The 15,558-nt window shown below is 47.5% G+C and overlaps 1 protein-coding gene and 1 long non-coding RNA gene across 10 annotated transcripts in view; one reads left to right on the top strand and one right to left on the bottom strand.

Annotated features, from left to right (window-relative positions):
• LOC118076854 (uncharacterized) overlaps positions 1-15,543 on the top strand; it is a 41,779-nt gene extending 26,236 nt beyond the window's left edge. Inside the window, exon 3 of the long non-coding RNA XR_004691571.3 lies at positions 13,498-15,543. This is a non-coding gene — a long non-coding RNA (uncharacterized LOC118076854). The remainder of the gene's footprint in view (positions 1-13,497) is intronic.
• Positions 1-15,558, bottom strand: part of ZNF385A (zinc finger protein 385A) — a 182,469-nt gene that overhangs the window by 7,043 nt on the left and 159,868 nt on the right. For all 9 annotated transcript variants that reach the window (XM_088661283.1, XM_035099939.3, XM_035099949.3 and 6 more), the window contains one exon: positions 8,448-8,792. In XM_088661283.1, the coding sequence (XP_088517409.1) occupies positions 8,448-8,792 (345 nt within the window). The remainder of the gene's footprint in view (positions 1-8,447; positions 8,793-15,558) is intronic.

Genomic DNA, 15,558 nt, shown 5'->3' with positions numbered 1-15,558 from the left:
TTCAAAGAGATGGTTAGCCAAAGGGTTATGATATGTCATCATCTTATTTAACATCATCTGCCTGTTTTTATGTCACAAGTAAAGTACAATTGGCAACTTCACTGACAAGAGCAAAAAGCAGACCTCTCAAACATTGACCCAACACCTCCCTCCACAGAACCTCCATTTGTTCTCAGGACATTAGAAATCTCCCCCCAGCAAGCTTAACTCTCCCTGCCCTCTCCCCCTACTGGGTTCTTTTACAATTGCCACCTAAAATTTAGGTTATAACCTCATGGAAGGGAGCGTGGTAATGAACAAGTTCTCACTAAGGTGGATAGACCTGTACTGAGTTGCACTACTTCATGCAGGGATTTAAACAGTGGAATCCCCTTATGCACAACATTCCCTGAACATAGAAAACAAGCATGTCAGGACGAAGCTAAGTTAACATTCTTCTCCTTGACACCTGGCTTTCTCTGTTGAGGGCCCAGGTCCCCCACTCATGGCCTCTAGCATTGTCCCCCCCCCTTGCCCATAAGAAAATGGCCATGGAGGGGGAGGGCAGAGGCAAGGACGCCAGGGTCTGCTTTCCAACCTGGCACTGTATGGATACAAGTGCTATGGCAGGCATCAAGGTCACTTTCAAATGGCTATACATTAATTTTATCCCAATTGCACAGGGTTTTGAGGGGAAACCCAGGAAGCCCATAGGTTAAAAGCTGTCGTGTGTGCGCAGCTGACACAAAACACATGACATCATGAGCCCAGGAGCCTCTGGGCAGGCCTATCGGATCAAATCAAGACACTGAGGTAACAAACTTGACAGCCAGCAGACGTCAAGAAACCTAAAAATGGACAGGCCTATAGCCCGAAATTTGGTGGCAGTGACGGGGCCTAGAGTTACACCGAGAGCCCTTTGTAATTCAATGCAAAACAACATAAAACCTCATTTCAAGAGATGTAATGAGTTTATAGGCACTTATTTTCTTAGAAGTTACAATAAAACAAATGTAAAAATTTGTTCAGATTATATTCACAAGTACCAGTGTCCATGTATTAAGTAGGCAAAACCCATTGGCAGGAGCAGGCTTCCATGTTACTGAGCCACTGGATAGTGGGCAGGCATCCCCAAACTTGGCCCTCTAGATGTTTTGGGACTACAACTCCCATCATCCGTAGCTAACAGGACCAGTGGTCAGGGATGGTGGGAACTGTAGTCCCAAAAGATCTGGAGGGCCGAGTTTGGGGGTGCCTGGGATATTGCCTGGGCACTATATCTTCCCTTACACCTTTTAAAGACAGGGATGGGGAAGCCTGTGGCCCTTCAGATGTTTTTGGACTCCCAATTAGCCCCCGACAGCATGACTCAGTGGTCAAAGATTATGAGAGCCATAGCACAACAATATCTAGAGCGCCACCAGTTCCCTATCCCTGCTTTAAGTAAGAGGGCTAGATGTGGTCTTTAAAAAACTGACAATTCAGTGTCCTGGAATATCCTTTCCCATGGGCCAGGCACCCCTCTGGTGTGGGTTTAGCTCAGAAATGATTGGATTAATTCACCTGAGAAGCAATAACCTACTCTAACACAAGGTAAAGGAGTGTGTGCATGTTGCATGTGACAAGAAGAGCTGCATTGCCACACGCTAGGATTGTGCATACTTTGTGCAAACGAAATACAGTAAATCCAAATCCTAAACCAAGATGACGCTAATTATGCCCCCCAAAAGCTGAATTTGTACAAATTAAACAAAGATGCTTATATTTGAAAATTTATTCTGCTCTACTGGTCAAGGATCAAAGCAATAAACAGGGCACTGAAACATTGCTCTCTGTCTGCTAGAAACCCTACTGAAATCTGCCTCTGTAGCCACGAGGGCCAAATACTTGGGTTTTTGCCTGCTTTCTACATTGAGGCCCAATAGATGCTGAATTCTGCACCCAATATTATTAGTTTGTGCATTTGTATAGTATGTCTCCTGCCCACCTAGCAGTTTGAAAGCACGTCAAGTGCAAGTAGATAAAAAGGTACCGCTCCGGTGGGAAGGTAAACAGCGTTTCTGTGCGCTGCTCTGGTTCGCCAGAAGCCGCTTAGTCATGCTGGCCACATGACTGTAAAGGAAGCTGTCTGCGGACAAACGTCGGCTCCCTGGGCCTATAGAGCGGGATGAGCGTCGCAACCCCAGAGTCGTCCGCAACTGGTCAGGGGTACCTATACCTTATAGGTATGTCTGCAGAGTTGGGGAATGCACCCCCACCCCACCCCTTGCTACCCAGCTGCCACTGTTCATGAAGCGGGGACAGAGAAAAACTAAACCAGCCACATATACACAAAACATCTCAAAGTTCAGTTCTCCCCATCCTACACCCCCCCCCCCAAATCATCAGTAGAAGAAGCAGCACAAGCCCACTTTATTAAGGCAAGGTGGCCATAACTCTGGAACAGAAGGTCCCAAATTAAATTCCCAACATCTCTAGTTAAGAGGCAGGGGATGTGAAACACTCTGCCCAGAGGTTCTTAAGAGCTTCTGCCAACCAGAGAAGCAGCACCAGCTTGTTGAGCAGTTAAAAGTGGAAAGAGAGTTGCTCAGATCTACAAGTTCGACAATTGAGAGCTTTGCAGCTGAGGAAAAGCAGATGGAAGTTTGTGAAGTCTGCGGAGCATTTTTAATCGTAGGAGATGCACAATCCAGGGTAGATGATCACTTGATGGGAAAACGGCATATGGGTTATGCAAAAATTAAAGCTACAGTGGAAGAACTAAAAGAAAAATTAAGAAAGAGAACTGAAGAGCCTGAGCGTGATGATTGGTTAAAAAAAGAGAAACTAGAACGTGAAGATAGTTTCACGTGGGGGTGGGTCAGAGTAGCAGTGGCATGTTCCTGGGGTCACTGCTCCTGCTTGCAGGCCAGGGGTGGGGTGGGGTAAGGAAGCGGCAAGGTCAGGAGAGCTCAAAGTTAGTGCCGGGGCCCCCACAGGTATGTGCACACCTGTGCCGCTGCTGCTGCCAACCTGAAGCTCCCCACATTTCACCCCATCCCGCCACTGCCTTGATTCCACCGCTACCACCACGGCATGGGCCGCTGCTGCAGAACCGCCAACACAGAGCTAGAGCCTGACTTGATACAAGGCAGCTTCCAACGTTCCTAACAGCTGTTTCTGGAAACGATGGCAAAAGTACGGTAATCCCCTACTGTAGCATATCAGTTAAGAGTATGAGCTATGAAGTCAGGAAAAGCCTGGTTCAAATCCCAGCTCGGGGAGCAAAAAAAGAAGAGGCAAAGCCTCGAAGATGCGCTGAGAAATGAGTCTTGTTCAAATAACACACAGTCCTTGGGCGGCAATAAAATGCCAAATGCTTTTCCGCTGATGACAGCCTTCCTTCCTCAGGGGCTCAATATTAAGGCTCTCCACTCATGTGAAGGTTAGCATCAACCGAAACACATTGGGCAGTTTATTGTTCCATAAGGATTATGATTACTTGATAAAAGATTCAATTTTGCAGTACTGTTGTGAGGCCTCCTTTAGTTTCTGGTGCTGCCCAAATCTTGCTTCAGCCACCAACTAACTCCTGAGGTGGCCTAAGTGAGACCCCCAGGTATAGGGAGGTATACAAATTTAATAAATAATAATAAAAGCCACTCTTCTTCCACCTCAGTCCTATCACCAGTCCCTACAGTGTGGGAGAGAATTACAAGACTTACTTATAGAGCAGGTGGGAGGTTTACTTTGGGGCAAACTACAGGTTGTATTAAAAGTGTTTTTCACCAGCGTGCTGAGAACTGCCCACATCTCTTTCTTTTTTTGTAAATCAGCCATGGGTGGGTGGGGGGTCCCTGATCCGGATTGGGATTGGGATAGGCAAAGGAACTACCATCCTTTCTCTGTGCTGTTTTTTTCCCTGTCAACACCACCTCCTCTCCCACCAAACTACTATTTGCTCCCAAAGGTGTGCAGGACCTTTGTTGAAAAACAGCACAGGTGGGAAGGGGTTAAGCTCCCCTCTCACCTGCTTCCTGGTCCTCATCCAAACTGGGGGAGGGGGGGTCCAGCAGCTTCCCACCACCCAGCCCTGAGACACAGCTGGTTCTAAGCACGTTACTTTAAAAGGCTTTCGCCACAATGTGTGGTTTGGACCTTAGATAATGCCTGTGAGGGTTTTGAATAATTGAAATGTGCTATATAAAGTGCTAAGCATTATCATCATTATCATTAAAGCAAAGCAAAACAAAACAGCCCCTTCATACTGTCACAGTTCTGAGGAACTGTCTATAACAGAGAGAGGCACTAGGGCTGAGCCTCCCAATCTTGGGTCTCTGGCTGTTTTTTGGACTAAAACTCCCATCATCCCTGACCACTGGGTCCTGCTAGCTAGGAATGATGGGAGTTGTTGTCCAAAAACAGCCAGAGACCCAAGTTTGGGAATCACTGGACTAGGGGGATAAGCCTCAGAATACGATGCCACGGACAAGGTGCCAACCAGACCACAGCCTTGTTCTTTAGTGAAGCTGGCACAATGGTTAAGCCCAGCACTGTTCTAACAAACTCAGCAAAGTATAAGTTTTTCCAGGTAATGACTCAGTACCACAGAACACTCTGCTATTATATTTTTTACCAAAATGGAAGGCAAAGCTCTTCTCTTTGCCTTGCCTTTCCCCCTGCCAGGGCTGGGTAGGGCAGAGTAAGCCTATAAGCAGCAAATGCTGGCTGCCAGCAAAGGTTGGGAAATGATCCATTGCTAGGAGGACAGAGAAGGGGAGAGAAGCACCATTTGGATTTCCTTCCTCAGGCATTAGCATGTCTTGGGTCACCCTGCTTGCTACGATGGCCTTGGCTTTGCTGCTGAGGCATTGCAGTTCTGACCCTCGGGACCCTTCCGACGTCTCCAGTTTCCTTTGAAGCTCCTCAGCGGCCTCTCGGTTATAGTGCCGTGGCTCTTGACTAGATGCTAATGCATGTGGAAGGGAGATAGAGGCCGAGGCGAAGCATGCAAAGGGACGAGAAAGGATACAGCTTGCTGAAAGGCACAGCCTTGCTCAAGAGCGGCTGCACTGCTCTCAACTTGAATCTCCAGACCTGGAAAGTCGGTTGGGAGAAAGGAGCATGGGTTTCCACAGGAAACTTAAGCTCCTGGGCCTGTGAGCTCATTTTTGTGGGGAATGCCTGACAGGCTGCCAACAGGGGCTCTGCAGCCGCACCCAAGGCTCCAGCTATTGTTTCCATGGTGACAAAGCCAAAGCTGCAAAGCAATATGGGGAAAGGAGACAAAAGAGCTGAGTTTGGGGCAGGGGGAAGAGAGGAGCATAGCTGCCAAGTCTCCCGTTTTTCGCGGGAAACCCCCAGATTTTAATCCGTTTCCCGCTGTTATCCCGAATAGAAAAAAATCCCGTAAATCCCCCAATTTCCTACCTGCCAGGGAGGCTCCTTCTGTGCATGTCTGGACATGTGCAGAACCGATTTTGGGTGCCGCTCTGCCCATGTCTGGGCACCAGAAACCGGGCAGCACCAGCACCGGAAGTTGCTTCTACGTAGAAGCAACTTCCGGTGCCGTGCCGCTGCTGATCCCGGATTTTTCAACGGGAGACTTGGCAGCTATGGAGAGGAGGAAGGAGTGGCAGCAAGGTTGCCACTTTTTTTCTGGCAGGGCTCCTGTGCCTTTATCAGCTGCTGAACGGTGGGCTAGGAGGAAAAATGGCGCAATTTTTACTGGCATAGTAGGGCAATGGCTATTAAGATCAAGCAGGGTGTAGAAGAGGTGCATGAGACTACTTAAGATCAGCAACGACTAGTACAGGGATGTAAGACTCCTTATGTTTCATAATTGCCATAACCCCTAATCATTGGCCATGCTGGCTGGAGGTGATGGGAGCTGGAGTTCAACAGTGTCTAGAGGGGCAAAAGTTACACCCCCCCCCAGCTTACTAGGACAGTGGCAGAACAGGTATCGCCTTCCTGTTCTATTCCGATCTGGGGCTCATCCGCACAAGGTTAATGTGGAATTGCAGCTGTGTTTGCATATCGTCTTCAAGTGGCAGTCTACACCTTCCCCCTGCTAAATTCTGATTTTATGGATGCACAGATAATCTGATAAAGGAAAAAAATCAAATATAAAACCATGTTACCCAACTGTGGATGGGACCCAGGTGGCGCTGTGGTTAAACCACTGAGCCTAGGGCTTGCTGATCAGAAGGTCAGCGGTTCGAATCCCTGTGACGGGGTGAGCTCCTGTTGCTTGGTCCCAGCTCCTGCCAACCTAGCAGTTCGAAAGCACATCAAAATGCAAGTAGATAAATAGGAACCGCTACAGCGGGAAGGTAAACGGCGTTTCCATGTGCTGCTCTGGTTTGCCAGAAGCGGCTTTGTCATGCTGGCCACATGACCTGGAAGCTATACGCCGGCTCCCTCGGCCAATAGTGCGAGATGAGCGCGCAACCCCAGAGTCGGTCACGACTGGACCTAATGGTCAGGGGTCCCTTTACCTTTACCTTTACCCAACTGTGGATGCACTGAAGCACATTGTGCGGGTGGTTAGGCTTGGTTTTTGGTTGTTTTTACACATGTGGTGTCATTTCACTGGGGGGGATCTAGTGCTACCTCCGCTACTTTTATTTTGTTTCCATCAGCCCAAAGGAAGGGATGCAGACTGCCCTTTCCTGCTGGTTGCTGCTGAAGGCGCATTCACTATTATTTTTTAAACAGCCATTTTGCGCAGAACTGCTCTTGCACGGAGTAGCTGTACAGTCATACCTCAGGTTGCGAACGTGATCCGTGTGGGAGGCACGTTCGCAACCCGGAGCGTTCGCAGCCTGAAGCGCTGCGTCTGCACACAGGTGTGACGTGATCCAGTGCTTCTGCACATGCGTGTGACGTCATTTTGTGCTTCTGCGCATGCACCGAAACCCGGAAGTAACCCGTTCCAGTACTTCCGGGTTCAGTTCGCAACCTGGAAATGTGCAACCCACAGTATTTGTAACCCAAGGTATGACTGTATTCAGAATTAAAACAAAATGTGGCCTTGCAGGTACAGGAGGTAAGAAAGGAAAAGGAGAGCAAAGGAAACATTTGGCAGCCTTTCATGCAGGTGAATTCAAATACTTGCCATGCTTGGAGCAACACACACACACACACACACACACACACACAGAGAGAGAGAGAGAGAGAGAGAGAGAGAGAGAGAGAGAGAGAGAGAGAGAGAGAGAGAGACTATTCTTTTAGACATATCTTAAAATTACATTTGACTGCTCTTTTGGGTATATCAGAAAACTTGCATATTGTTCTAAAGGTGCATGCAGAGCTAAAGAAATACCTGTACACACAGGCACAATGGGCCTCAGGTTTCTGGAACTTATAGGGAAATACTACTTGAGAGGAGGGGACAATGCACAGCATGAATGCATCTAAAATCAAGCACTGACTACGAGTGTGGACAGGAAACACCGATAAAGATTTCAGAGGTATAAAATTGAAAGCACAAATGCACACATGGGAACAGCAACCCATGAACGGGCGCATGAATCCCCGAGCATGGATCAGCTATCCTGCACATTCAAAGATCTGCTTGTCCTCTCACAATCTCTCTGCCAGTCCAGGGCCTTCCCATGGAACACTTTTCTTTCATCTCCACCGTTTCTTACCGTAGAAAGAAAGAAAACAAAAGCTTCCATCTTCAGGCGCTAAAGGAAATATTTACACATTGCACTTTGGTGCTGTTCAATTGGTGCTAAGAGATTTTGAGTGGCTCTGAAGTTCTGCTGGAAAGCAAGTGGGGATTGACACCTCGGGAGAAGCCAAAGGGGAGGTTGAATGCAAATTCTAGTACTGATGAGCACAGCTCCTTGCTCCTACCCGTGTCTCCAAAACTAGAACTAATTACGCAGAAGAGGAGGAAAAAACTATGCAAATCTGTATATGGGCTTCAGAATCCCTTTTTTCTTGATACAGGATTTGGAATGCCTGGGTGCACAACATGAGGGGTGGGGACGGGGACATTGTTTTCTAAAATGCAGACTATACAAGCTCTGGTTATCACAAGCTGGAACACACAACTCATAAAACTGTTTTTCCAAACTACTATGTTATCACACTGATGCATGTAATGATTGATGCCCAACCTCCTTCCTTTGCAAAGCACTTTAAAGCAGGGAAGAGGGAAAGGAGGAGGAGGAGGAGCCCTTGCCCCTTGATTTTCACCTGATTCATACAACCAGTACCAAGTTGCTTTTATCCTTGCTGAGATTTTGGGCTGGTGGGTCTGCAATCCTGCAGCAGAAAAAGCAGCTTAGGTATGTCTAATTTCAAGTGGAAATTAGTGTGCCCCTAATTGACTGGGTTTAGTACTACCCACTTCCCAAAACCTGTGCTGCAAACCACCTCCCCACAAGGGCACTTTGCAAAGGAGAAGAGAGCAATGAACAAGACCATGAAGTGATAATGAGAAATCCGATCTCCCCCCCCCCCAATTTCTTTACCTTTGTTGTGGGCCTCGAGTTGAGACAGTGAATTGACAGCCACTTTGCAAAGTGCGCAGTACAACAGCTTCTTGGCCTTCTCTTCGTCAGGCTTGGGGTTGCCGTTGCTACTGGGTGCCGCCCCTAAAGTGGCTGGGGCTGCAGACGCCGTAGAGATCTCTCCCACCTTCGTCCCCCAGGTTTGCCCGCTCTTGGAACTCTGGCTAGGTTCTGGGCAAGGGACTGAGTGGGGCGGTGGGGGTGCTGCTGCTGCTGGAGACACCAGGCAGGGCTGCTTATCTGGAGAGGTGGGAGCAGGGACGGGGGGCACCGTCACCAAACCCCCGATGCCGTTTAGTTGCTCGGCTGTGTGAGAAAAAGAGAAGGCAGTTAAGTAGGGATGGAGCAGGAACCGGCCAGATATAGATACAGAGATACACACACACACACACACACAGAGAGAGAGAGAGAGAGAGAGAGAGAGAGAGAGAGAGAGGAGAGAGACCTATGGCCAGTGCTTACCGTAATTTATGAAATGCCAAGCAATGATTAATTTCAGCTCAAGCTCACCAGGGCTCTGCCCCAAAATATTTTCAATTCCAGAGCTTAACCAGAGAGCAAACGCCAAGCATATAGCTAATAGTAAACACAGAACACTTGGCTCACCGGATAGCTCAGTTGGTTAAGAGTGTGGAGTTGATAATGCCAAGGTTGCAGGTTTGGTCCCCATATGGGACAGTCCTGCATTGCAGGGAGTTGGGCTAACTAATCCTCAGGGCCCCTTCCAACTCTACAATTCTGATTCCTGCCCCTCACCACAGTGTGCCAAAGCTAGGTGCCATTATGTATTTATTTTATATACCACTTGATTACAACAGTCTGTTTAATCGCTGTATAGAATGCTCATCAGCTACAATAGAAGCAGAATCAGTTAGCAGCTATCTCAGCGAATGCCTGCCCCAAGCCTCTCCCTGTTACAGCAGGGATGGGGGAACTTTGTGCTGCCGAAAGCCCCATTTGTTTGAGGGTTAAGTGTTGGGGGCTGCATGCTGGCAACATATAGGGGCTGGAGCTCCTGGTAGATGGAGCCCATGCCAAAACTTTGGGTATCCTTTTCTCTCTCTCGGTGCCAACCCCCTTTCCCTCATTCTCTCTCTCTCCCTGCCACGTACAATCAAAGAGTTGGAAGGGACCACAAGGGTCATTCAGTCCAACCCCCTGAAATGCAGGAATCTTTTTGACTAATATGGGGCTTGAACCCACAATCTGAGATTAAGAGTCTCAAGCTCTACTGACAGAGCTATATGTGTCCCTCTCTCTCTCTCTCTCTCTCTCCCTCCCTCTCTCTCTCTCTCTTTCTCTCCATGCCAGCCCCATTCCCCTTATTTTCTCTCTCCTTACCACCTGCACAAAGATAGGCTGTAGGTTCCCCACCCTTGCCTTATACCCTGCTTAGACACACATACCATGGACAGGTCTGTGTTGCAGGCATGGTAGACGTCGCCTTCCCTGCATCAGGACTAGCTCTGCCACCCTGTACGTAAATTGGGTCAGATCAAAGGGCCAATTTGCTCAATTCGAGGGTCAATTTGAGGACTGAGCATGCCCAGTGGTCGTGGAACGCAGGCTGACGGAGGGGGTGGGAATGGAAAACTGGGGGGGGGGAGAGAAAGAAAGAAGGAATGGTGTATTGTGGAAGAGGGCAGAGGTCCAGCTAGCCAACCACAGTTCACCATTTTGTTTGAAGTCCCACTTGTATATTTCTCTATTTCATTCCATCTTAGACAGAGCTAGGAAACTCTTGCTCCTAACCAGGGGGTGCCAGTACCAATGCATTCATATTTGGCATGCCTCAGATCTGAGCTCTGGCATTCAAAACAGGTTCCAGAGCTGAGCCCTGGCTTATTAAACCTTGCCTCTGGGGCTGGATTATGGAGACCTCTTTACGAGAGCAAGAGGAGGGAGGCTGTAATACCGCCTGCTAAATATTTTAGTTTATTATTATTTAAAATGCAAATACCATGCCCAGGAGTCCTCAGTTTTATCCTCAGAACACAAATATATATATATTGCACATGCATTTGCTTGGCATAATCTATTCTGCTGCCAAGATTGAAAATTAAAATATGTTTTATCATACAAATGTAGATTCAAAGATCAAAGAAGCTAACGAAGAAAGAACAGAAATAAATAAAAGCTACTATTCTCTGCCAGAAAAGCAATCTTTAACATGATCATTCTCTTTTCCCTCTTATTTCCTATTAATATAATACAGCAGAGCTCATATATTTTATATATCACACACACACACACAGTTATTCCTCCTGCAATGAGGATTGTTACAATGGTCCTTTGGGGTCAAAGCTTCTCAGGACAACAGATCCTGCGCCAAATACCCCAGATTCTCAAACTTCCAGAGTGAATTGCATAATATGTCCAAACACAGATGCAGAATCTTGTTCACTCAGGAGCTAGGGAGATGGCTTTATAGCAGTCAGTCCCCACAGGGCACAACAATGGACTCATCTGATCACGCTGGGAGTGAAATCAATTATGAACAGTCAGGAGGTGTCTTGGAATTGTCTAATAATAATGCACCAATTCTCAAGTGTGGTGTGCCTCCCTAGGGAGACGTGGACAGTTGCTAAATCTCTCTGATCCCTGCCGGAATGCACATCCAAGATCACTTAACTCAGATTAGTCCCCTTTTAACATAGATTATCCACCTTGCCACCTTCACCAACAGGGACTTCCTCAAGCTTTTCGACTGACCATGGAGAGAGGATCCACTGTGCCTGGCAGGTTGTCCAGATTGATTTAATGGGGAGTATGACTTTGTGCTTGAGGTATGGCTCTGTCCTCTGACTGACCCAGCAGAAGTGCCCATTGAGCCCCTCTTCTCTTTCTAAGTCAGTATCACTGACTCTTCAGATGAAAGAAGCAAAGCTGGGCTCCGAACCTCTGGGAAACGCTAGAGCTGCAGCAAAGAAAGCAACCCAAAGCAAAGAAACTCAGAGAAGGGTACAGCGGGCAGGAGAAAATAAGGAGTTTCAAGGTGTATACCCGGCAGCAGAAAACAAACGATGCATTATTCATTGCAAGCAGCTCTGAGCTGCTGTGAGAGAAAAATGGGCCAAGGCAGGAGCTGGAGCTGCCTGCCTGGGGGGGGGGGGGGTTGCAGCAAGAGCCTCCGGGCAGAAGTGTTGCTGCAGCTTAAAGGGAGGAAGAGGGCCAAGGCTGTCGTGAGGTTGGGGCCGGCACCGGTGGGAATGCCTGATCAGCTCCATCATTAGGGAAGCTTTTAATGTTTGATGGATTTCTGTATTTTAGAATTTCTGTTTTGTTGGAAGCCGCCCAGAGTGGCTGGGGGAACCCGGCCAGATGGGTGGGGTATAAATAATAAATTATTATTATAAAATTATTATATATCATTGCCCTGACCCTGCTACCACCTTACTCCTCCCCAGTAAGTGACAGTGTTGCTTCTGAAAGGAGGCTGTTGCTGTGGCTCTGTTCCGCCAGGTGATCTACTCCTGGGGCAAGTGTTTTCTAAGGAAATATGTATTTGAGCTTATATGCCTCTTGCCTCTGAACTTTGTTCGTCAGTCATGGTAGATTATTATTACTGTTTATTCAAATTTCATCCAGGGATCACAGGGCAGTTTACAATATAAAAACACAACAATATGTACCATAGCAACAAGCAAAAACAATAAACTCCCCTATAAATGCTCCAAAGGCCTGGGAATGTTTTTGCTGGGCACCTAAAGATATGCACCTAAAGACGCAGGTGGCGCTGTGGGTTAAACCACAGAGCCGAGGGCTTGCTGATCAGAAGGTTGGCGGTTCGAATCCCTGCGATGGGGTGAGCTCCCGTTGCTCGGTCCCATCTCCTGCCAACCTAGCAGTTCCAAAGCACGTCAAAGTGCAATTAGATAAATAGGTACCGCTACAGCAGGAATTTAAACGGCGTTTCCGTGTGCTGCTCTGGTTCGCCAGAAGTGGCTTTGTCATGCTGGCCACATGACCTGGAAGCTGTACGCCGGCTCCCTCGGCCAATAATGCGAGATGAGCGCTGCAACCCCAGAGTCAGTCACGACTGGACCTAATGGTCAGGGGTCCCTTTACCTTTAAAGATATGTAATGAAGGTGCCAGGCGAGCATCCCTGGGGAGAGCATTCCTCAACTGGGGAGTCATCGCAGAAAAGGCCCGTTCTCATTTGCTGCCCTCCAGACCTCTCGCAGAGGAAGCCCACGTAGAAGGGCAACAGATGATGGATGGGGACGAAAGGAGGGGCTGTCAAAGAAGCAGCTAAATAACTGCTAGCAAATAAATCTGACAGCTGCGGTTTGCAGTTTAAAGTTGGGGGGGGGGAATAAGACTTTTGGGAGATCTGAATTGTTCCCAACCCTCTTCTCCATCTTTGAGGACGTTTGCCTTTTTAAATCCCTGTTCTCAGCAACCATTCTCCCCATGCAGCTTCACAGCACTCCCTGTGGTTCCATTCCCGCCTGTTCCAGAAAACAGAAGGTTTTGCTTCAATCAGTTGCTGCAGGGTGAACATAGAGCAAACCAATCAGACAGGGGGGGGGGCTAAACAATGTGACTTAGGAGATCAATGAGAATTTCCAGCCCTCTGAAAAGAAAACAAAAAATATTGAGAGAAAACGGTGGTGGTCACATCCAGGAGCTGACTATTTTGTAAAATACATTTATTTGGAGCAATCACTGGTTTGCTTGCTAATACAGCCCTGATTCGTAGGGTGAATGGGTGAATTTTCAGCTGCTCTCAAATAGATTACCTACTGGTAAAAAAATAATAATCAACTGAAAGCAAGGAGCAACGGCAGGCCTACGAAGCTGTATCCTATGGAACATATCGCAAAGCATGCAAAAACTCTAGGGCAAGTAAGGTGGAGAGAAAAACTATACTATTGCATGAGTTTTTGATGAGTCACTTAAATGTCCTTAAGCACTGAGTCCGCAAAGTTCTAGCACAAAGAGAGGATTCAGGCTACGGAAATTAAGTGTGACCTTGCATCTATTAATAGGACCTTTTTTTCTTGTTAGTTCTCGGTAATTAAAAAGCAACATGGCTATGAAGATTGGCTCCCTGTTTTCACGCCTGAGAGCATATGACTCGCCTCCTCGGATCATGCCCAAGGCCTATCTGGTCCAACAGCAGCCACTGCCACGTGCTCCTGGAAAGCTCAAAACCAGAGCATGACAAAGGAGGTCCTTTGCCACCAGAGAAACCCAGAAGGGATTCTTCCTCTCTCCTCCTAGTAACAGAAACTTGGGGGTCGATGAAACCAATTGGCAGTAGATTCAGGAAAGACAAAAGAAAGGACTTCTTCACAATGCATTACAGACCACAAGATGAGGCGATGGTCACTGTCTTAGATGACTTTAAAATAGTTGTGGGGAACACCTGCCCCCCCCTACTCAATCTTGCTAAAATACAATTCCCATCAGCCCCTGGAAGCACGGCCAATAGGCAGGGATAATGGGAGCTGTAGTTCAGCAATATCTGGAGGGCGCAATGTTCCTCACACCTACTTTAAAGGGAGATTAGGGTGGCATTAACAGCCTCTTGCTTGCCCAAAAGAGTTCAGATAATGTGTGTGTTCTCCAAGCAAAGTCCCTCTCTGTGTCCCCCTCCCTCAAGGACCCACTATGCTCACCTGGGCTACAGGAAGAAGGTAGCAGTGACAGTGGTCCCCCTCTTCAGCAGAGTGGCATTTCTCACTCAGGAAGGGCACCACTGATTGGCAAAAACTGATGCCAACAGCGTATTTATTATCTTTTTAATGAAATAAATAACAAATTCCTGCCAAAGGGAGTTGCAACTCCATCACCTCCCCCTTCCTGTGCACCTGATAACTTAAATGTGGTTGCCTTATACGGGGCCAGGTCATTTGTCCATCCAGCTTGGTATTGCCTGCACTGACTGGCAGCAGCTCTCCAGAGCTTCAGGCAGAGGTCTTACCCAGGGACTGAACCTGAGACCTTAATCATGCAAAACATCCTCTGCTGCTGAGCAATGGCCCTTCTCCAAGGAGGCATGGGTAAGTGCATGAGATACAGACTGCATGGGCCTTGCTTGCAGCAGGCACTTCTTACCCACCCCTGAAGTAAACATGCTCACCAATAAATAAAAGCTCTCAAACAGGCAGAGTGAAAGCAAGCACCTACCTCTGCTCAGTCCACAATTCCTAAAATAAAATTTGCCTTTTTTTTGCTTTTTTAGCGCAGTGAGCTACCACTTGTTTTCAGCAAGCTTTCTCTCACCTCCTTGTGCCAATGTTGTATATGGAATACACACACACTTATAAAAACACCTCTCCAGGGATAAAGCTCTTTATCTGCAGTGTGCAAGAAGTGGACAATTTACTTCTCCACTTATTTGTATGGTCCTTTTAAAATTCAATCAGGGAAGAGCTAGTTGAGCTAATTTTTAAAAAGACACTTCACCATCCTACCATATTCCAAAGTGATGCATTTATTACTGGATGGTAAGTATATGGCAAGGGACCCAGGTGGCGCTGTGGGTTAAACCACTGAGCCTAGGGCTTGCTGATCAAAAGGTAAGCAGTTCAAATCCCTGTGACGGGGTGAGCTCCCGTTGCTCGGTCCCAGCTCCTGCCAACCTAGCAGTTCGAAAGCACGTCAAAATGCAAGTAGATAAATAGGAACCGCTACAGCGGGAAGGTAAACGGCGTTTCCATGTGCTGCTCTGGTTTGCCAGAAGTGGCTTTGTCATGCTGGCCACATGACCTGGAAGCTATACGCCGGCTCCCTCGGCCAATAATGCGAGATGAGCGTGCAACCCCAGAGTCGGTCACGACTGGACCTAATGGTCAGGGGTCCCTTTACCTTTACCTTTAAGTATATGGCAGAATATTTTGCAGGGGAAGCTGCTGGTACTTCTGGAAGTTTCTTGCAGTTGACGTGCAATTTGTGGGGGTGATTTGGATGCAAGAAATGTCTCTTATTTTAACTACTATGCCTCATTTGAATTACCCCAATGTTTGATGAAGTACAATATAAAAATGATGTTTAAACTGTCCTTATTTGTTGTAACTGACTAAAATGAAGAATAAACCATAGATGCCAGATATGTGCATATCC

The sequence above is a fragment of the Zootoca vivipara genome, chromosome 2, assembly GCF_965207765.1.
Source record: "Zootoca vivipara chromosome 2, rZooViv2.hap1.1, whole genome shotgun sequence".
Taxonomy (NCBI): domain Eukaryota; kingdom Metazoa; phylum Chordata; class Lepidosauria; order Squamata; family Lacertidae; genus Zootoca; species Zootoca vivipara.
The sequence above is the reverse complement of the archived record's forward strand: the minus strand, read 5'-3'. Positions and strand labels throughout refer to the sequence as shown.